This window comes from Pseudopodoces humilis, chromosome 4 (genome assembly GCF_049639895.1).
Source record: "Pseudopodoces humilis isolate 2021_Gansu_Grassland_sample_001 chromosome 4, ASM4963989v1, whole genome shotgun sequence".
NCBI classification, from domain to species: Eukaryota; Metazoa; Chordata; class Aves; order Passeriformes; family Paridae; genus Pseudopodoces; species Pseudopodoces humilis.
In genome coordinates this window covers 44,025,464-44,047,822 of record NC_142203.1, presented here as the reverse complement: position 1 = coordinate 44,047,822, position 22,359 = coordinate 44,025,464, and the positions used below count along the sequence as shown (strand labels likewise).

At 41.9% G+C, this 22,359-nt stretch overlaps 2 protein-coding genes and 1 non-coding gene across 9 annotated transcripts in view; all 3 read right to left on the bottom strand.

Moving 5' to 3' along the window:
* Positions 1-172: 172 nt before the first annotated feature.
* On the bottom strand, positions 173-8,955 carry SAXO1 (stabilizer of axonemal microtubules 1). Its single transcript, XM_088054636.1, is given in 10 exon segments — positions 173-280; positions 282-324; positions 326-478; positions 480-549; positions 552-746; positions 749-933; positions 1,588-1,740; positions 1,742-1,898; positions 6,191-6,396; positions 8,780-8,955. Coding segments are annotated over 10 exon segments (1,401 nt in total). The 3' UTR covers positions 173-217.
* HAUS6 (HAUS augmin like complex subunit 6) overlaps positions 6,314-22,359 on the bottom strand; it is a 28,623-nt gene continuing 12,577 nt past the window's right edge. For 3 of the 7 annotated variants that reach the window (XM_014252331.2, XM_088054238.1, XM_014252336.2), the window contains exons 14-17: positions 21,951-22,035; positions 21,110-21,286; positions 20,124-20,259; positions 18,641-19,786 (exon numbers count right to left, since the gene is read on the bottom strand). In XM_014252331.2, the coding sequence (XP_014107806.1) occupies positions 18,852-19,786; positions 20,124-20,259; positions 21,110-21,286; positions 21,951-22,035 (1,333 nt within the window). In that variant the 3' untranslated portion in view covers positions 18,641-18,851. Of the gene's footprint in view, positions 6,397-8,312; positions 11,025-14,192; positions 17,721-18,640; positions 19,787-20,123; positions 20,260-21,109; positions 21,287-21,950; positions 22,036-22,359 lie in introns of those variants that run through there. The other 4 variants (XM_014252333.2, XM_014252332.2, XM_088054236.1 and 1 more) reach the window with 4 other exon arrangements.
* LOC148184497 (small Cajal body-specific RNA 8) lies at positions 22,109-22,239 on the bottom strand. The gene has a single exon (XR_015772439.1).

Below are 22,359 nucleotides of genomic sequence, written 5' to 3'. Positions count from 1 at the left end.
AAGAGATCTTTTTATTACTGTCTCAGGAGGAGAACATCTCTCAAATAATAAGCAAGAGTTAGGTGGGAAAAACTAAAAACAAGACAGAGAAACAAAAATCAATATGTCTTTTCCCTGGATTATATGTTTTTCACTTTTACAAATTAACCAGAAAAAGTCAGTGCCAGGGAATTAAGTTTATTTTAAGAGTTCTCCAAATATGAAACCAGCAACTGGTTTAAATGAAGGTTACAAGCAAAATCAAGCAGTCAGCATCAGTTTTCTCAAAGATGTAAGAGGAGTGGGTCTTTGTAAGGGGTCAGGCCTCTAACAATGCCCTTTGGTGTAACTGGTAATGTAGGTTGTTTTAGCATCTAAGAGAGTGTGATGCTTTGGGCCTGACCAGACAGGTTTGTAGGTTTACCTAACTGTGAGCAAAGGAGGCCCATGATGGGTCCAAAACATAGTCAAGAAATCTATTGATTTTGCTAGGAAAGTCTGGAGCGTGAGTGATAGGTTTTAGTCTATTTCATAGCCAAGGCTTATAGTCTTCCCTCACTATAGAAGAGCTTTATTAGGCTGTGCCAAAGATTGACACATCTTGGCTGGCTTTTCATTTGGGTGCTTCCAATGTGTCCAAGTAGTGGTGTGAAGGTCCATTTTCTCCAGAGGAAGAAGATATACATCAGGTTTTCTGGTGGATACAGGGGGCTGTAGTCAAGCTTTGTGTTTTTCCTGAAATTCAGTTGTAGTGGAGAAAAGAAGACAGGGACTAGCTTTATCTGGTATGGTTTTGGAAGCTTGGTTGGCTGACCCGCCCACTCCAGTAAGAAAATTTTGCGCATAGTGAGGCCATCAGACAAAATATAATTGACCTTGTATTTCTGAATTTCATGCACATAATGTTTCACCATAGGAGGTGGCACATCACAAAATCTCAGCATTGGAAAAGACCTTCAAGATCATCCAGTCCAACCCAGCCCTAACACCTCAACTAAACCATGGCACAAAGTGCTACATCCAGTCTTTTTTTAAACACATCCAGGGATGTGGTGACTCCACCACCTCCCTGGGCAGACCATTCCAGTACTTTATCACTCTTTCCATAAAAAAAATTTGTTCCTAACATCCAACCTGTATTTCCCTTGGCACAGCTTAAGGCTGTGTCCTCTTGTTCTGTCAGTTGCTGCTTGGAGAAAGAGACTGCCCCACCTGACTACACCCACCTTTCAGGGAGTTGTAGAGAGGGATAAGGTCACCTCTGAGTCTCCTTTTCTCCAGGTTAAACAACCCCAGCTCCCTCAGCCATTCCTCACAGGGTTTGTGTTCCAAACCCCTCACCAGCCTCGTTGCCTCCTCTGGATGTGCTCAAGTGTCTCAACATCTTCCTGAACTGAGAGTCCAGAACTGGACACAGCACTCCAGGTGTGGCCTCACCAGTGCCAAGAACAGGGGAAGAATGACCTCCCTGCTCCTGCTGGCCACAATATTCCTGACCCAGGCAAGGATGCTGCTGGCCTTCTTGGCCACCAGGGCACACTGCTGGCTCATGTTCAGCCGGCTGTTATCAGTACCCCCAGGTCCCTTTCTACCTGAGCATTGTCCGGCCACACTGAACCCAGCCTGTAGCACTGCAGGGGGTTATTGTGACCAAAATTCAGGACTCGGCACTTGGACTTACTAAACTTCATCTTACTGGACTCTGCCCATCCGTAATTCACACTGTGATTGGTTATGTACTCAAAGGGAGCCCTGCTTTTCTATATTCAGAGATTTGAAGCTTTGAATGGCAACCGGTCCCCTGTAGAAACAGTCATTCTGGACAATGGTTCCATGGTAAAATTTCTCTTTTTATGGGCCAAACCTATTGTTTGGTCTGATCTGCTTTGTCTTCGGTTCACTCTGTAACACACAGTCATCTGAAATGAAAGAGGAATCATTGAAATGTTCAACTGAAATTCTTTGATGAGTTTAGCCATATATCATATTATGATTATTACATTTTCTACTTCAATAAATATTTGTTTATGATGTAGTGTTTCACAAATGTTATTCAAAGAGCAGCTGTAGAATACATTATACACTAGTGTGTTAAGCCCTGGAAATACTCTGCATCTACACAGAAAGTTGAATCAAATAGGCCTGTGACCCACTCATGCCTACAGAGATGGTGAAATACCATGAGGGAAGATTAAACAGTATTCTCAGTCTCACAGAGACATTTTCTGCAGGTAACTGAGAGGGTGCCATCTTCCTGCTCAATAAACCAGGAATCATGGATGTGTAGCATCAAGACAGTGTCTTCAACCTACTTCAAACACCTTCCTGCTGCTGGATTGTGGCTGGCTCCAAGCACAGAGTATGCCTGTGTCTGCAGAAAGTTGTTTTCAGATGTCTCACACAGCATCTCTAGCATTTCTAGGACAAGGAGAATGAGATGTCCACCGTTCCACTCTAAAGGCTAAGCTGCAGTGCTGAACATCTGGGATGCTGCCTATGGTTTGCCAAGTTCAGAGGCTTGCAGCTCATGTTGGTGTTAGCAAGCTGTGCTGTGTGACATCTCCTCAGCCCTTGGCTTTGCTCTTCATGGTGCTCCTGCTGTCAGAACAAACAGAAACTGAGAAAGAACTTGCAACTCTGTCCCAATTCTTCCTTGTTAGAAAAAATGTGCTGGAATTTGTAGAACAAGCCTGCACGAATGTAAAACACTGAATTATCTTGCAGAAATAGCCCATATTCCAGAAATATTTGCTATCCAAATTTATGACTAAGAAAACATTTTATATGGTATTTTAGGGATGTGCAAATGTTCCTTTCTTGACAGGATATCAGGGAAATAAATGAGGCCCTGTAATCTGAAAAGATTTGTGCTGTCACACTAGGAATCTATCTCAAAGCTGCCTAACTCTCTGACCAGTGCTGTGGCCAGAATGCCATAGCTTTTTCCCCTTTCTAGTAATTTTGTGCAACTTTCCCTAGAAACCATTATGGTTACTAGTAGGAAATTAAAATTAAATAGCCTTGGAGCTAACCCAAGGGGTGTTTTTATTTTCTTTTTTTTAATTTTCCTTCTTTTCAAACCATACTAAGAATCATGAGGCAAATAAGCTTCCAGCTGACTCTGCAGAGGAAGGAAGTCTAGATGTCAAAGTACTACAGAGTAAATGATACAATTAGAATATTTGTATTAGGATATTTGAACCCTTCAGTCCCATCAGAAATTTGGCACTCCCATTTCCCTTGGGAAGTAAGAGATGTCCAGGCACCACCACACTGGTGAGATACTGACCTTTTGCCCATATCTAGGGTACATCATTTTCCTGGAGAAACAGTCCAACCGGGTGAAGCAAGAACATATACAGATATGTTTTTACATGAAATGCATTAATAAGGTGTTTAAAAGTGAGAAGCTAATGAGATTCAGACCACCTCTAAGAAGAGGTTTGTTCAGAGATCTCACATTTCAGCCACCAACCAAGAGTTACCAAAAAACTTTTCAGGTTCTTCCTTCATCTTTTTGGAGAACACTCTGCGCATTTTGGATGTAACCACAGCTCTTGCAAAATATTCAAAATATGATAAGCAAGTCCATCTGTCTTCAATTTTTAAAATTTATAAGCTCTACACATTTGGAGACCTCATAGGCATTATGAATTTATTTTACTTAGTGTAAGCCAGCAGTGCTACTATTCCTATAAAATATGTTACAGTTTTATTGTAACTCTAATTCTTAACCATAGATATTAATAGTTTCCCATGTTGCACAACCTTGAAAACATTAGGGGGTACAGGAGGGAATGCAGGATATGAACCATATGTTGTTGGAGGGTTAGGCACAATTAGATTACATATCTGGGAATAGGTAGAAATAGCCATGTGTGTAGCCTGAAGATGAGAATTTTGAAACTTAAAGTTGCAAAGTCATCTGACATGAACTGTGGTAAGCATAAGCATCATCTTAACCCTACAGCATCATTTGGTATATGATGTGTTCTGTGGGAAACAACATGACATTACAGTAGGAAAAGTAACAATACCAAAGCAGTACTATTTCAGATGCTGTTCCAATATTTCAGTTATGATAATTAATTTAATACAATGTTCCAAAATTTCATACTTGGGTAGATGTGCTGGTGTTGGCTGAGGTGGAGTTAACTTTCTTCACAATGGCAGGCATGGGACTGTGTTTTGTATTTGTGCTGAACACAAGAGTTGATAATGCAGAGATGTTTTTGTTATTGCAGGGCTTACACACAGCCAAGGCCTTTTCTGCATTTTGTACTCCATGATGGTGGGGAAATTGGGGGTGACACAGCCAGGAGAAGTACAGAGGCTGGGAGGAGACACAGCCAGGAGAGGTGACCCAAAGTGACCAAAGGGACATTCCAGACCGCATAGCATCATGCTCAGTACATAAAGTGGGGGGGAAGAAGATTGTGGACAGGCATTTGGAGCGATGTTGTTTGTCTTCCCAAGTCACTGATACCTGTGATGGACCTCTGCGCTCCTGGAGATGGCTGGATACCATCCTGCCCATGGGAAGCAGTGAATTAACTCCTTGCTTTGTTTTGCTTTTGTGCACAACTTTTGTTTTCCCTATTAAATTGTCTTTATCTCAACCCATTAGTTTTCCAGTTTTTACCCTTCTGATTCTCTCCCTGATCCCTGTAGGGGAGCAAGCAGGTGGTTTCATGGGGCTCGGCTGCTGCCTGGGGTTAAGCCATGGTAAGGATCACTAAAACCTAGCAATGCTTAGAGAATAGCACAATGAAAGCTTGCAATTCTTTTTGTTGAACCTGGGTCTTTAAGACAATTCATTCAGTATACAACTCAATCTTTTAGAGGGCTTGGACAAAGATTTCTATTTGCAGTATTTGGGAAAATACTGTAAATTATAACCAAATGTGGCTGTGATACCTTTTATTAGAAGTCTGGAGTTACACTTATGGTGCTGACCTAAACACTGAAAAAAGATGAAAATATACGTATCTTTCAGATATGAAGTTAAGGATATCTAAACACAGAAGGACAGATCCTCCACTTGCACACAGCAGCCGTTTTTTTTTGTTTCACTGAAGATATGCCAATGAATATCATCTGGTGACATTACCTATGCAAAATAAAGTGTTCAAAAGTGTGTAGATATGGATATTTTGCATCTGTGGGTCATAGTCTTCACAACTCAAGTCATTCTAAATGGACATTTCCTGTGCTGCAAACAAGCAGCAATTAGAATAAAGTATAAATTTCAATCATTTCAGACAGGTAATTTTAATGATACATTCACATGCCTAGTAAAAGGCAATTTATTTTATCATTTTGACTTCAAATAAAAATATTGTCTGTGACATTGGGACAAATCTGCCAATAATAAGCACCAGTCATAAGCTATTATATTTGCACAGCATAATAAAGTAAAATACAGAAGCACACAGAAACTATCTATCTACCTACCCACATTAGCTAGCTGAAAGGTGAACAGAATGGAGGTAAAATCATCTGACTCTACACTTACGACTTACTACCAAAACTAGTAGGGTTACTGTAACTGTGTAAGTGAAAGTTTTCTCCCAGTGCACAGGGAAGACAATTTGTGCTGCTGAAGAGGAGGGAAAAAAGCTCACATAAAGACAAATCACTAAGTTAGTGCAACTGAGAAACAAGGGCATAGTTAGATGTACAATTGACCTGTTTTACCAGCAGTAAAGCTGGAGTGCATTGTCTGTCTATATTTCCTGTATACATCTCTTGTACATTCACGGAATACCTCTGCAGGAAACACAGAAAGGGTCTCATGCTTCATGAACTGCTCAGACCTAGGAAATTCTGTATATTTTAGATGTGTCTCACCCATAGAATGTGTGGATCAGCTATGCAGTATACCAGTAATATGTTCAGTACATCCTAAACATGCTGTTGTTGGATCAACATACAGGAACTCCCATGGCCCTGCTTCTACCTAGGATTCCTATAGGCCTGTTAGATATGGAAAGGAAGTGAATTCAGAGAGATCTCATTAACACATTATATGCATTAGCGACCATTAACGCAGCACTGTATTACCAACTACCTATTTCTGTCTGCATGGTTCCTGCACAGCTTGTTAGCATACATGTACAGAAGGAATAAAAACTGCACACTGTTTTAATCTGTCTTCTTAAAAAATAAAGCTACCTGTGAAGTCTTGAACAAAGCTGCAAGGGCAGCTTACCTTTGTAAGTAGTTCTTATATGCATCTTGGCCCTGGGGATATGTCTCCTCATCCTCCAGGAGCAGCATGGAGATACTTGAGACATACTGTACAAGTTATAATCATGTCTGTAAGTGGAGGTCAAATCCATATTCTCATGTCTCTTGACATGCTTTTAAGATGGTTTGGGTTCCTGTGGCAACACTTCTTGATCTATGTAATCTGTCCTGAAATTACCCGGAAGAATAATTTCATTATTTCTTTTTTGCTCCAGAAAAATATATGCTCCTTTTTCTGGACACACAAAGAAATGAATATTTCCCCTTATCTCCACCAGCTAATAAAGTGTGGATATTATGCAAGCAGTTGGTGAAACACACAAGCCTTTTGCATTTGAAAACATGGACACTGCAAAAGGAACAGAGGCAGCTCTTGATAACCACAGCCAAGCCAGGTCTCCCCTTCTTTCCACCCAGCAAGGGTAATGGCTTTACATAGAGCTATCTCTGTTCCACAGTGGAATTACAGCAGAAGACGTAACTCCTTTTAAAGGGCAATAATTATAGCAGGCTATCTAGTGCGTAGAGGAAACACAGGAGAGAGGCAACAACAGCCTTCCCAGACAACACACAGGACACCAGCTCAGCCCAGGCTGGGGAGGTAACATCAGAACAGTTTACAGCAAAACACCAGTTGGGCAAAGAAACATCAGCATGTCCAGATAGCCAGCTTTTTCTCAGCTATTGCTTTAAAAGAGCTACTTAAGATACTGGGGCAGTGTTACTTAACTCTAGGACAACCTTGCAGAACCACAAGAAGATTGAGAAGAAAACAACTTTACCATCCAACATTCAACATCCTGAACCTATTTCACTGCCCAAATCTTTTGGTACAGGGCAGAGAGTTTTCTGCCTGGCACAAGCAAATTCACTTTCTTGCATCAGAAGTACTTCTCCACTGGCATGCAGATATAACAAAATGTGCATGCAAGGACTAGTCTACAAATAGAGCAATAGAGACAGGTGAGGGTATGCACCCATCATCTGTGCACCTGCCATCCAGAGAAAAGAGACTAGAGGCAGTACTGGAGCCCTGGGTGGTGACAGAGATCTGTTTTCTCTACCTCTCTTTTCCTCTCTCTTCTTCTTCCTTTCTTCCCCTGCTTAGAAGTTTGAATCACGGCTGCTGCAGGCTGTTCAACAATCACTATTGTCACATGCTGTCAAGTGAAGTTTAAATCGTTGCTGCCACAACCTACCATAAGATTTAAAACATTCCCACCATAAATAAAACTTTTTAATTAATCACATGGCATAGTTTTGCTGTAATTCAGCCCCTGGTCAGGGGCTCTGAGCCTCAGCTCTCTAAGAGCAGGTGGTGCAGGACTGCCCTCTGGGCACCTGACATGTTCCGACAGCCCAGGGTGGTGCTGCAGGCTGGGGAAGTACTGTCAGGAAAGGTGCCCGAGGAAAAGAACCTGAGGATGCTGGTCAACATCGGCCGAACACGAGCCAGCTGTGCCCAGGTGGCCAAGGAGGCCAATGGCATCCTGGCCTGTATCAGTGTCTCGTGTCTCGGTTCTAGAAGACAGGTGTCTGCTAGGGAGAGCAGGAGCTTCCCTTGGGATGAAAGAATGTAGACCCCCTCCCTCCGAATTATTATAATTTTGAAATCAAGGGGCTTTCAGGCAGAGATCTGGGGATAGGAATAACAGTTCTTTACTAGTATAACCAGGCAAACAAACAAACAATAACTACAGCAATAACAAGAAAACAGAACCAGGGACCCTGGGACAGCCTTCTCGGCTGAGACGGGATGGAGGAGAGGCTTTGTTTTCACAAACCCCTCGGGCAGTCAGTCCCGGTGCTCCTGCAGGGCTCCGAGGAACAATCGGCTGGAACAGCAGGGACGAGCTGAGATCCTGGGCCGGTGGATGAGGTGTATCAGCAGCTCCGCGGCGGTGGCTGGCACTGCCACACGTCCCGGCAGGGCAGGGGGTGAGAGGCCACCAACAAAGAGGGGAGAAGGAGAAGAAGCAGCAGCTCCGTCCGGGTGATGGCGAAAATTCCCTTCTCCCCACTGCAGCAGCTCCACGACCCAGGAAAAACGAAAATGTCTTTTTCCCGAAGCCGAAGAAAGCCAGCCAAAAACTGTCCCCACCCTCCTTTCCTGCCCCCTTCCCCCCCTGGGCCCGGCCACTCTTTGTCCTTTATCAATCACCCACTAAATATCCACAGTTAGGTTGTCTCTGCAGCTAATGGGTGACAATTCCACGGGCAGGCCAGAACAACAAAATCAAAAAAAGAGGACACCTAACCCTCAACAATCAGCAATAGTGTGGCCAGCAGGACCAAAGAAGGGATCATTTCCCTGTGTTCATCGCTTCTGAGGTCACACTGTATTCACTTTTGGGCCTCTCACTCACTACAGGAAAAACACTGAATTGCTGGAGTGTGTCCAGAGAAGGACAATGGAGCTGGTGAGAAGTCCAAAAGCACAAGTCCTATGAGAAGTGGCTCGAGGAGGTGGGATTGTTTAGCCTGGAGAAGAGGAGGCTCAGGGGTTACCTTGTCACTCTCTACAGCTACCTGAAAGGAGGGTGTAGCCAACCTGGTTGTCAGTCTTTTCTCCTTGATAGGATGACAAGAAATGGCCTCAAGTTGCACCAGTAGAGGTTTAGAATGGATACTAAGAAGAATCTCCTTATGGAAAGGGCTGTTGAAGATTGGAACATGCTGCCCAGGGACATGGTTGCATGCCCACTCCTGGAGGTACTTAAAAGCCATGTAGACATGGCACTTAGGAATACGGTTTGCTGGTAGACTTGAAAAGTTAATGGCTGGACTTGATGTTCCTAAGGTTTTTCCAGCCTAAAGGATTCTCTGAGGACAAATGGGTGGTGTTAGCTGGTAACCCATTGTCTTCTCTTGGGTCTCTACTGCGATTCAGCAAAGGACATCACCAAACATTGACCAAGACTTGCAGAGCACTTGCAGGCCAGCAGCTAGCCAGAGCCAGAAACCCACAAAAAGGCTCGGCATGCAACACTTCGCCATGCCAGGTTACTTGGTGTCAGCTCTGATAAGCTACTCAGTTTCAAGTATCTAGCACAGTATCTCCAGGTTTATCCAACAATAAGCAGCAGAAATATTTGTGACTAACATGAGCCTGCTGCCATCTTCTGGTGAAAAGTTCGGGCCATTAAACAATGGTAAATACAATTGCTCCCATTGTCTTGGACTTTATCCCACAGGAATCAATGAGATATTATTTGTGGAGTAATTACTTAGAGAGAAACAAGGTTAGTGATCTCACAGGGGGATTAAGGATCCTTTTCATAAATCCCCTTTAAGTGACCCTTTACCATACATGCAATAACCTGGACTGTCAGAAGGACAAGGTGTCTTCAGCATGCCTTCTTAACCCACTTGCATTACAATTAGGCAAGTTTTTATTTTTCTATTCAGTAAACATTTTCAAAATTTATATTTTGAAATAATATGTAAAAATAAATATTAATATAGCGCTCCTACTTATGCAAGAAGTTAAAAAATTACTGCCAGAGCATTGAAGTGTAAGTCCTTCATAAAGTCAGGATTTTCTAACCACTAGCATTTCCCACTAACTGAAAAACAACAGTTGCAAGAAATACTTAACTGATAACTAGTACAGGCTTCCAAAGCTAAACCTTCTAAGCAGCAGGGAGAGGACTTAAAGACAAATGATGAAGAAAGCTTACCTGCCTGACCAGCACTAACACACAGATTGTTCCTCCTACTGCAGAAAATCTGCCTAAAATGAAAGCCAGCACAGCTGGTCAACCCCCAAGAAATCATTCTTGGCTCACACCAATGCTTTTACCATTCTTCAAGATCAACAGTTTTGATTTGCAAGGGCTGGTTGTTCATGTTCTCTGAGCACACAAACTACACTGAAGGGTGAAAGTGTGACCTCTGACTCTCTCAGCCCCGGTCTCTACCGGTATGACTAGCTTCCAGCAATGCCATGTCCTTGAGATCGATGGAAAGGACTGGGTCAAGGAAGAGGAACATGTTGGGAAGCACTTAAACAAATGGCATGCTTGGGTCCATGGAGTACCCACAAACAGTACAGGAGTTGGTACATGTAATTTTGAGGCGATCCTCTCTGTTGTTAAAAGGTTGTGACAACCAGGAAAGGTTCCTTATGTCTGGGAGAAAGTAAACATCAGTCCTGTCTTAAAGAAAGGTGAGAAGGATTTCAACCTCAGTCCTTGATTGTTGAGTAAATAATCCTGGAAAATCAGTTCCAGACACTGGCTGTCAAGTCAGCTGGCGGAGATTATTTGTAGCGGTCAGCATGAAAGGGAGATCACGTTTAAGCCAAACTGAAAACCTTCTACAAGACCGGGTTGGTACAGTCTTCTGTAGGATGAGGAACAGAGCAGTAGATATTGTATATCTTGAGTTTGGTAAGATTTTTGACACTGTCACCTGCAAAAACTGCATCAACAAACTGATGGAAATACGGGCTTAGATAAGTGGACTGTGAGACTAATTAATTAATGTTCCGAGCTGGTGGATTCAGAGTTGTGATGAGGAGCACAAAGTCAGTCAGAGGGCTGCCATTGAAAATGACTGGAAAATGCGGTAAAAACTATTATATATCTTTATAAATTACATATATCATGAGACACAGCATCTTCAGGCAGTTTGCAAATGATGCAAAACTGGGAGAAATGTTTGATACACTCACTGTGTGTGTTGCCATCAAGAGGGGTCTCAGAAGGATAAATAAATGGGTCAGTGGGATTCTTCACTAGATTTTAGTCTGAAAGCCTCTTCGAACAATGACCACTTGTGTCATTACTGAGCTCCTTAAAAAAAAAAAAAAGGTGTGTAAATCAACTCTTTAAAACAATTAATAATGTGCCAATACCAGTGAAATGATTGGAAATTATTGTGTCCCTGGCTCCTGGAGTACTTTATAATAAATATGAGAAACTTTTCTACAGCTTTCTCTAACTGGTATTTCAACATGCAAACTAGTAAAATGTATGCAGCTGTAAGAAATGGGTTGCTAGAAAAACATGAGTGGCTATGGACTAGATTCACACCTTGGGATGACTGCCTACAGATAAATAAATCAGAAACCAGTGTTTGTGCCACAGAAAAACACTATCACAAGCAAGATCTTTAGAAGTGATAAAATACCCACAATAGAGACAAAAAGGAACTGCAGTTGTGCTTTTTGCCAGTTACATACAGAATTCCCCAGCTGTAAGCCCATGCACAATCCAGCAGACACAGCTCAACAGCTCCACATAGACTGAAGTGTAAGTACATATCCCCAGGGAGGATGGTCTGAAAGTATTCTCCTTTAGAAAAGCTACCTCCAAACAGTGCTCCACTGGAGTTAATCCAGCTGATTTTGCCATCACTACCAATAGAGTAATTTCTGCCAAAGTTTTTCCAAATGATGCAACACAGAAGACTGAACTAGAACTATCAAGCCATGAATGTAATTCAGGCTTGCTAAAAGACTCTCTGAATTTAATCATATTTTAAGTATTTAAAGTCCCTATTCATCCCACCTTCCCCCAGTCTGTTTTGGCTGGGGTAGAGCTGATTTTGTTCACAGGGGCTGGTATGGGGCTCAATCCCCTAATTCTGTAGGTTTTACCCTCCCGATTCTCTCCCATTACTTGCAAAAATTCACGGACAGGACTGTACTTGCGTTTTTCAATGCTCAGTGAATTAGTGACATTCAAATGTTCTTTCAGCTTTACTTTTCAATAAAAATAGACTGATATATGTCCAGTACAGACAGTACATACAAAGCACAGACTACAAAGTTATGTGTTATCCTGTATATAACTTAAGAGCAATTTATATTTTGTCACAGCTACAAATTGAGTATTGTCCTGGTTTAGGGCAAATTTGGGAGAAAACCTCCAATGGGGGCCCCCCTGGGAAGCAAACCCACGTGGCCCTTTTCTCCCACCCCCCAACTGGTTCGGGAAGAGATTTCTCTGAGAGAAGTGGAAAAAACCTGTTTATTTCACAGGCACAGCACTACCCAGCACAAAAATGAATGATACCACATTACAAAACCTCTCGCTCTTCAGAAGAGATGACAAACTTCAGAGGGTCTCTTTCCTGTGGCTGTTCGCTCTGTTATCAGTCTCTCTGGCGCTGGAAAATGCCGCTGCCCAGGCTGGGCTCCCGGTAGTCCACGGGTGCAAGCTCCCGGTGCTCCCCCGAGTCCCCAGTCCAGAGCAGGTTCGATTTGTTTCAAAAAAGGGAAAAACAGTCCAGGAAGACCTCTCTGCTCCGGCTAGTTGGAAAGCCAAGGCGATCTGTGTCTTGTTGTCTGCCTGTGCTGTAGTCAAAGCTCCCGATGCGGGGGGAGCAAGTACAATCTCTGATAACAGACTCGGTGCTTCTTTTCCACTCACTTTTACTCTGAGATGGAATTTTAAGAATACAAAACCTGTGTCTGGGTTAGGTGGACGAATGGGGATACAATTTAACATCATCAACCCAGGACAGACACGCTACTACTAGACACTGTAGTACTTGATAAAATCACAGAATGGGTCATGCTGGAAGTGACCACAGTAGGTCATCTGGTTCAACCTCCCTGCTGAAGCAGTCATTGCAGAGCATGTGGCAGAAGATCACATCTAGATGGGTCTTGAATATTTCCAGTGAGGGAGACTTCCACACCCTCTCTGGGCAATCTTCTCCAGCGCTCTGTCACTGCACAGTAAAGAAGTTCTTCCTCACGTTCAGGTAGAACTAACTATAACTATATAAACTATCAGTTTCTGCCCACTGACTCTTGTGCTACTGCTCATCACCACTGAGCTTGGATCCATCCACTGGCATCCTCTCTCAAAGACAAAGACACTGATGAGGTCCCTTCTCAGCTGACTCTTCTTGAGACTTGATACACTCTGTGTATCACATTGCTCATGATACAGTAAATATTATAGTACTTGGAGGAAAAATATTCCAGACATTTCATCAAACCTTTGTGAAAAAGCATATAAGCTCTGTCAAAAAAAAGCTAAGTATAATCTTCCAAAGTAAAAAAAAAAAAAAGATACCAAGGAATACAGAAGTTCATAAAGCTATCCTTCTGGAGCTTACCTTGTAATAATAGGTGAATCTAAAGTGTGAAATACTGGCTGCTCTGCTGAACTGCACAAAATTACGGCATACTCTCCTCTGGAGAGGAAAGTGTAGTACTGTTCATTGCACTATATTTCAGCTAATGATAATACAGTGCACTTAACTTCAGAAGCCCAAATTGCACACTTTTTTAAGAAGCTGAACAAAGGAATCTTTTGATTAGGAAGTTAATGAGAAACTGAAAATCTCCAGGCTTAATGGGCAAGAACTTCAGATAGGTATCTTAAGATATTTAAAATTGTACATTAGGAATACTGTATTCATTTTCAGCAAATACCAAGGTTAAAAGAAGTCATAGGGTTAATCTTCTGGCTTCTCATAATACACTGCTGTTGTAAACTTCCCCTTATTTATCAGTAAATTAATGGTCTAAATGAAATTTTACCTAGAATTTCAAATTAATTATGATGGACTTCCAATATAAACCAAACCAAAAATGAACTAGTATCCAACACGACAGTGGACAGGAGAGCTACTACTTACAATACAAAAATCAGTGTTATAATTAACTGCAAGGAGGAAAGATTCTGCTTTTATACATAACTCAAAATATGAGGCCTGGTATTCACAGGAAACCCAAAATTTTTAGATGCCGTTTTTAATCCCAAACTGACAATGCAGTAACAACACAAAATGCAGTTTAACTTTGCTTAAGATAGGCCACAATCTTATTATCCACATCCTTACATGCAGTTAGCCCACAGCCCACCTAGCTACCTGGGCAATGCTTTGTGAAGTCACCAGTGCCAAGCTGTCAAGGCCTGGACAGAACACTGCTGGGCCTGTTCCAGGCAGCCAGTAGCCAAGGTGCTAATAGAATCCTAAACTTAGGTTGGAAAAGACCTTTTCTATCAAGTCCAACAAATGACCTAACACACCATTAAAGCATGAGAAGTGCCATATCCACACTTTTTTTCAACTTCCAGGGATGGTGACCTCACCAATTGCCAGGCCAGCCTTTATCAGTACTTTATAACCCTTTCCAGGAAGAAATTTTTCCTCACATGTAAACTTCCTCTGGTACAACTTGGGGCCATTTCCTTTGCCCTGTCCCCTGTTACATGGGAGACTGATGCCCACCTGCCACTTGTCAGACCTGGAGAACAGCTGATTCACTGTCTGAACAACATGTAAATTGGCTATTCCCTCTTAACCTGCTAACATACACAGCCACATGATACATATTATAACTTCCTCAACCAACTACATGCCTTTTCATAGAGCCTGTCAAATTCTGCTTTGTAAGGAAGATGTCAAATATAGGTGGAGCTTCTTGGAAACCCAAGGCAACTGTTTCAGAAGAAAGGAGAAGACAATCCAGAACAGAAAGCAACTTTATTTAGCGATGACTCTAAGCACATTAGGTTAGGAGTCAGTACTTTTACAAGAAGTTTCCTCTTGGAATCTCAATTGGTAGGTTCTTACTTAACCACAGGCTCTATTATCTTTTACATCACAACATAATAAGTGCATGTCAGTTCTTTAAATCAAGTAGCATTAACACTACCACAAGCAGTAAATTTTGTAACTTCAGTGTAAAGCATTTATTCAGTAATACAGCTAAAGAAATATGCACTCCAGTGAAGTTTACAAAAAGGGCACATCCTCTATCAAAAAGTAGAATTGATGGCAATATAGACGAGAAGTCTCAATAAGAGAGATTAACGCAACGGAATGCAGAGCACCAAGTAAAATTTCAATCTGTTGGATAGAGGGTTGTGATGGGGTACGAGATGTGGATTAGGAGCAAATTAACAGATTTCACTATTTCTCTTTTGACATTTCATTTTTTTCATTTTCTAGGGTTATGCCATTTATTCAACATCTGCTGTTTATAATACACTTAAAAAATATATAGTTCTGTATATAAATGATGGGCTGTACACAGAAAGCCACAGTGGATTATATGAAATTGGCAGTGCCAGAGCAGGCAAATGACACTCCTAAACAAGGAGACTGGAATGGAGTGTCCACCAAAATAAGCACAACTTCCCGATCCAGACAATGCTTGGAGAAGATGCTGCACGCTCAAGTGAATCATAAATGCACTGCTGTGGTTAGGCTGCTGCTTTACAAATTCCATCCTGATGAAGGTTCCTTTGTGCCTGGCTTCAACTGTTCTTATGTGTAAGAGAAAACATACTAGTCTGCACTCTGTAAGGCAGGAATACTTAAGTTGTTTCACATGTATTAATAAAGCATATATGAAATGGTACTGTAATTCTGACAAGTGCTCCAATCAGTGGCTATCAACACAGCAGCAGTTCTATATGAAACCTATATTGCAGAAAGTGTGCAAAGAAAAATTTCACTACTCCTTGAGACTAGTTTATATTAGATTCCAAGTACTTCACTGAATCACAGAATCACAGCATAGTTAGCACTGGAAAGGACCTCTGGTGATCATCCAATCCAACCCCCGCCAGCAAGGCAGGGTCACCTAAAGCAGGTGACACAGAAATGTGTCCAGGTGGGGTTTGAGTGTCTCCAGAGAAGGAGACTCCACAACCTCCCCGGGCAGCTGTCCAAGTGCTCTGCCACTCTTACTGTGAAGAAACTCTGCCTCACGTTGAGGTGAAATGTCTTGTGTTTTAGTTTAGGGCTGTTACTCCACATTCTGGTTTTGGGCACCACTGAAAAGAGTCTGGCACCATCCTCCCGACACCCACCTTTGGGATGTTTCTATGCATTGATGAGATCCCCTCTCAGTCTTCCCCAGACCAAACAGGCCCAGCTCCCAGAGTCTCTCCTCACAAGAGAGAAGCTCCAGACCCCTGACCATCCTTGTGGCTCTCCACTGGACCCTCTCCAGCAGCTCCTTGTCTCTCTTGTGCTGAGGAGCCCAGAACTGGACACAGCACTCCAGGTGTGGCCTCACTGGGGCTGAGTAGATGGGGAGAGTCACCTCCCTCGACCTGCTGGCCACACTCTGCACCCCAGGATACCACTGGCCCTCCTGGCCACAGGGCCACTGATGGCTCATGGACAACTTGTGATCCACCAGGAGTCCCAGGTCCTTCTCCACAGAGCTGCTCTGCAGGAGGTCAGCCCCAGCCTGTGCTGGCACTTGGGGCTGTTCCTCCCCAGGAGCAGGACCTGACACTTGCCCTTGATGAGCCTCATTAGGTTTCTCTCTGTCCAACCCTCCAGCTGATCAAGGTCCCAGGGAATGGCAGCAGAGTGGATCAGCCACTGCCCCCAGTTTAGCGTCACCAGCAAACCTGCCCAGGGTGCATTTGATCCCTCCCTTCCTCCAGATCACTGATGAGTAAGATTGGTCCCAGTACTGATCCCTTGGGAATACCACTGACTGCAGGCCTCCTGCTGGACTCTGCTGCACTGATCATGACCCTCTGAAGCTCTGCCATTAAGCCACTTCCTGATCCATCTCACTGTTCATTCCTCCAACCAACATTTCCTGAGCTTACCTGTGAGGATGTTATGGGAGACATCAAAACCCTTGCTGAAATTAAGGTAGTGCAGACACCACCTGATCCATGTAGATGTACACCCAAGCTGATGACTGATGTAATGTGAGCTCTGGGTGGGAGCCCAAGGCAAAAGGCTGTGAACTGCCAAACTTCAAGATAACAAGGGCCATGAACATGGATGACAGCAGCCAGGTGAATGGACAGACAGACACATCAGGAGCTGGGAATTGTCTACCTTTTGGATAACAAAGGAGATGAAGACTGGTGACACCATCCTAGGTGGATGGACACAGAATAGGGACAGAAGCTGAAGACCTGAAGACTCAGGAGGAAGAGCAAGACTTGCATCCAAGAAGAGACAGAGGAGGTAAAAGATCTAGGGTTCCTTTGCTGGGGCTCCTGCTCAGAGGCACCAGCTTGAGCTGCTTCTGTGTTACTGCACCATGAATAAATGGCTTTATGGACTGAGACATCTGAGACACCACTATGGGAAACCTAGTGAACACACTATGGGTTGAACCTCTGGTCTGCCTGCATGTGAGTGTGGGCATGTAAGAAGTCAAGCAGGGCACCTGCCAGCTCACTCGAGTCACCCACAGTGATGGGACTTCACACCCAACAGTGAAAGTCTCTGACGCTGGCAATGTCACTACCAGAGAGTCTCATGAATGGCCAGACTGGGAAGTTTCTTTAACAGCAGACATTATCCACTGCTCTCCCCTAGCCAAGCCATCATGCAATGTCATATCAGAAGGCTATTGGTGAAGTATGATTTCCACCTGTCTACTCCAAATGGGCATCCCGACTACTTGGTGAATCCATCCTCATGATCTGCATTTCTTCTACATGCTTGGTGATGATCTTCAAAGTGATCTGTTCCACCACCATTATAGGGATGACGGTGAGGCTGACTGGCCAGTAGTTTCCTGCTTCCTCCTTGCTTCCCTTTTGGAAGATGGATGTAACATTGGCTTTCCTCCAGCCATCAGGCACCTCCTCCATTTCTCAAGAATAATGGAGAATAGCTTAGCAACAGTATCTGCCAGCTCCTTCAGCACCCATGGGACCATCCCACTGGAGTCTATGGATTTATGGGCATTAATTCTGTATAGCTGACCTCTAATTGAGCCCTCTGTGACCAGGGGCAAGTCTTACTTTCTCCAGCCTTCCCCTCTTACCTCTGAGGTCTGTGATTCCTGAAGGACAGCCTCAGCAGTAAAGACTAAGGCAAAGAAGGCAATCACTAATTCCACCTTCACTGTGTCTTCCATCACGAGGACACCCATCTGCTTCAACAATGGCCCCCCACTTTCCCTTATCTTCCTTTTCCTGCTGATGTACTTATCATTGACATCCCTTGCCAGACTCAATTCCAAGCAGGCAGTGGCCTGCTTCATCATACCCCTGCAGATATGTTTCTGTTTACACAGAAAAATTTAGTTCATCCATTACTAGCTCATTTTTATCAATGCATTTCAATAATTTAACCTCATGTGTAACTAAACACTGCAATACTGGCTGAACAGTTGACACTTCAGTTGGAAATGGGGTAAGGGGATAGGTGGACTGGAATGCAGGATAGTTCTATCAACACCTTAATAAACTCACAGAATCAACACCTTAATAAACTCACAGAAGTTTCAATGACCTATGACTCATTTCTAAATAGCCAAATTTGTTCACAGTAGACACAGAACTTCAAACTATCTTTGTGAATTCTCAAAATCTAACTTCAGATTACTCAAAATCTAACTGTAGATTGTAGTTAGTGCACCTTAAGGCTTTTTCTTTTTTTAAACAGCTTCAGATTACGGCAGAAAGTGAGATGAACATCTTTTCTCGTACTTGAAAGATATTGATAAAACTCTAGAACTAAAGCATGTTTCCTTTATTTCTAACGTCTCATCCTCTATGAGGAATAAGCATACAAATTTGTTTCCCTCCAGTTCCACAGCACAGTTCAACTGCACAGAGGTTATTCATGGTAGTATAGCCAGTGACAGAATGTACAAAAGTCTTGATGCATAAAGAACACAGACACTTACCCTTCAATTTATGTAGTAAGTTAGTGGGCCCTCATGTACCATCCTCTTGACCAGATACCAGCAAAGATGACAGGGAATATTTGCTTTCATTAGGAGAGTTTGGCAATGGCATCGTGGTAAACCCTTCATCCATGGAAGGATCATCATCTTCCCCTCCTTCTGATATTGTACTTAATCTAGCTCTATTACTCCGAGATTTGTCTCCATTATGTTTTTGATGCAGCTCCTCTTCACTTTTAGATGCAGTCTTTTTTAGCACTTCACGTGAGTTGGGCGGGGACTGTATATCTAGGTCCAATATTTTAATATCCTCCTTATTTTTCGAGTCATCCATTAAATTTTCACTGTCCATTGTATTAAAAACGGACTCTGAGCTTGGAGACATGCTGAGATCTATACTATCAATTTCTGGAAGTGTCTCATCCAATATTCCCATGTCAGTAGTTTCATCACCAACAGTATTTAATGCAGATATATTCCAGCGTAGCGTCCCACCCATTAGAAAACTGGAACAGTGGTCTGAAGGTCCTGTATTTGTTCTACTATCACTTTTCAAACAAGTACCTGGAATATTCATGCTCTTCTCTGCATTTTGAGAAGTCTGGCTTAGATCTTCTACAGAACTTCCACTCAAAGCAGAACAATCTAGTTCCTCTGATTCAGTTCTCTCACTTTCTTGAATTCCAGATGTTTTTGAATCTGAAGATTCAAATATATGACTTACCTGCTCCTGAAAACTAGATTCTGTAGAACTTAATTGAGACTTCTTTTCTGACACAGAAGGACCTAAATCAGATACAGGAGATGCAGGTTCAGAGCACACAAAACTAGAGTCCACCTCCTCCTGCATGCTGGGTGTAGCATTCATTGAAGATTCTTCTGTCACCACTTCAGCTGAGGACAGCTCTAGGTCTAGCGAGCCCTCAGTCTGAATAGCTCTTCTCCATGAACTTCTAATTTCAGTAACTAAATGGAACAAACCAAGGTAAAATTTTAGTATTTTCAATCAGTCTGTTCTTATGCTGTCCCCTCAGTGACATGTGCAATCCAAGAAGGAATATGTATAGCTGCTTTATATTATGCTTCCTCAACACAAAGGGGATTCTATGTAAGAAAAATAATCTCTTGAGTCAAATTCACAGTATTCACATCATATTACATCTACTGTGTTGTGTTACAGAGTGAGCCTTTAGAAAAACATACAGTATCACTGAAATAATTATAGTTTTCTTCTTGTGTGACATGTTAATGAACTAACCATATTTTTTATCAAGGAGCATTATAAAAACAGTTTCAAACTCACGCAGATTTTCTGGAGTTTGGGTTATTTGTTTCCTCATTAAGAATGTGTTAAAAGACAGTGAGCTAAAGACATCATCCAATGCCATTCCTTCTTCTTCAGCATTATCTGTTGACTCAGACATCACTGCCTTTACAATCTGTAGGATGTTAGAGAACAGCAAATTCTGAGAAAGCAAAATTATAACCTCTTTGTTTCTGTCAGTTATGGTTCAAAATAAATCTCGTGCTCCAAATTATCTGCAGCATTTGATATATCCTAACTTTTCTGTTATTTACTACTTAGGTTCACAATGACCACAGTATCCTAGAAACACAAAATGAAGAAAAAGGACTGAAATCAGACTCAATTCTCAATTCACTCATCATCTATGAATCCACCTTTCAAATATGGAAGAGTGCTCAGATAGAATATATTTAAGACATCAGCCAATAACAGCGTAAGCATGAACACTACAGATACATTCAGATAAATAAAAAAATCTCAGCAGATGAAAAATAACTATAATTTCAGTGAAAAATGCAATTTACTTTCTAAAATAAGATGTGGCACATTTTACCATAACTCTTGTGAAAGAATTCCTCAGTCATTATTAAATAAAATACCTAAAAAAACCCCTTACATTCCTGCTTAAAATTACCGTGTCCCTATTAAATACTTAACCTGTATAACTTAAGAATAGAACAGTTATTTTTGGTTCTGAATATATGCAGTACTTCACAGACTGAAAGGTAATCACACCATGATTCTACTGAACATGCTATTCACTTCAGCATGATTTTTAAGTATGATACCTGCACAAACTCCATCTTTTAGTACGTACTTTATCAGTCCACTCCAAAATTCCATGACTGATAACTATCTATCAGAAAAGGTAACTTTCGATATATGTGGATTACAAGAGAAATCTTTTGTTATAATTAGTGATTTGTTCTCTAACTTAGGGATCACTTACTTGAAACCAAACGAAAAAAAAAGTACATCCTAACCTGTTCTGCGAGTTCATCTCTGGCTTTTTCAAGGCTGTCTTTTTTCACAGGAGACTTTGGCTGGGTAGTATTTTCATCTGCATTCTCCTCCATTGCTGAAGTGGGAAATTCTTTCTGTCCATTTCTGAAGATTTTTGGAGGCACAAGTTTTTTATCTCCCACACAAGTATGCAAATTCTACAGGAATACACAGGAATCATTAGTAGTTTTAAATTCAAGCAAGGATAGTAGCATGAACTGCTGTAAAAATTCTGAACTGCAATGGCCCCAGTGTTTCATCAACAAAAATATTTCAGTCTTGAATTCTAATTAAATACAAAATACTTTTACCACTGTATTCAAACTAGGACCTAAGTAGTGATAGGTATTATATACAACACAGATGACTCATTTGAAACTAACTTAATCATGGTACAGTTGTGCAATGGACAACCGTACATCCTAGTTGCTTTTACACCACATTTTAACCCTTAAATTTCATTTACAACTTAAAGAAACAAAGTCTGATCACTGCTCACATCAAAAAGACTGTTTCAGCAAACAGGGAATCAGTCATACATTGTATGTTATACATGAAGCCAGATACAATGGCTGCTTCGTACTGTTCTTTCCTAAAGCTTAACAAAGTCACTGAGAGTTAGCTTTTACAATTTTGCCAGACTAACTCAAATGTGTAAAAATATTGCTCAAAGAACAACAAACGAGCACTCCCAAAACCCCACAAAAGAAACCAAAGTCCCCAGAAAACCACCCCCAAAACCCTTCTCCACAAAGTCTAAGTTTCAACCAATATAAAAAGGACATGTCCTAAATTTAACTTATTTCAAAGATAGATGGTTACCTTTTCAATTGACAGGTCCCCGTTGTTAGATGCTTCTGACAACAATGGCACCGACAATCTTGTCAAGGAGGGAGAGAGGAAGTGACTAGACAAAAAAACACCAACAATTTTAGAGACAAATTAAACAACTGGAATGCAAATCTTAGAAGGCTGTTATATATTGTGTGCTCCGTATCTGTCCGTTACGATTTCCCTCAATTCGTCCCGGTCATCAGAAAGCAATTTTACTATAGGGAGAACAGTGTGACAAATAGAGCAGCTTCAGCCCTAGTTGTGTATCAGCCTCCCAAAAACAGTAAATTAATAAACTCTGCTATCGATTAGCACACAGAAAAAGAAGGGATTTTTCAATACACTTGTAAACAAGTCTTCTGCATTCTGCTATAAAAGATAACTGGAAAGTCTTCTG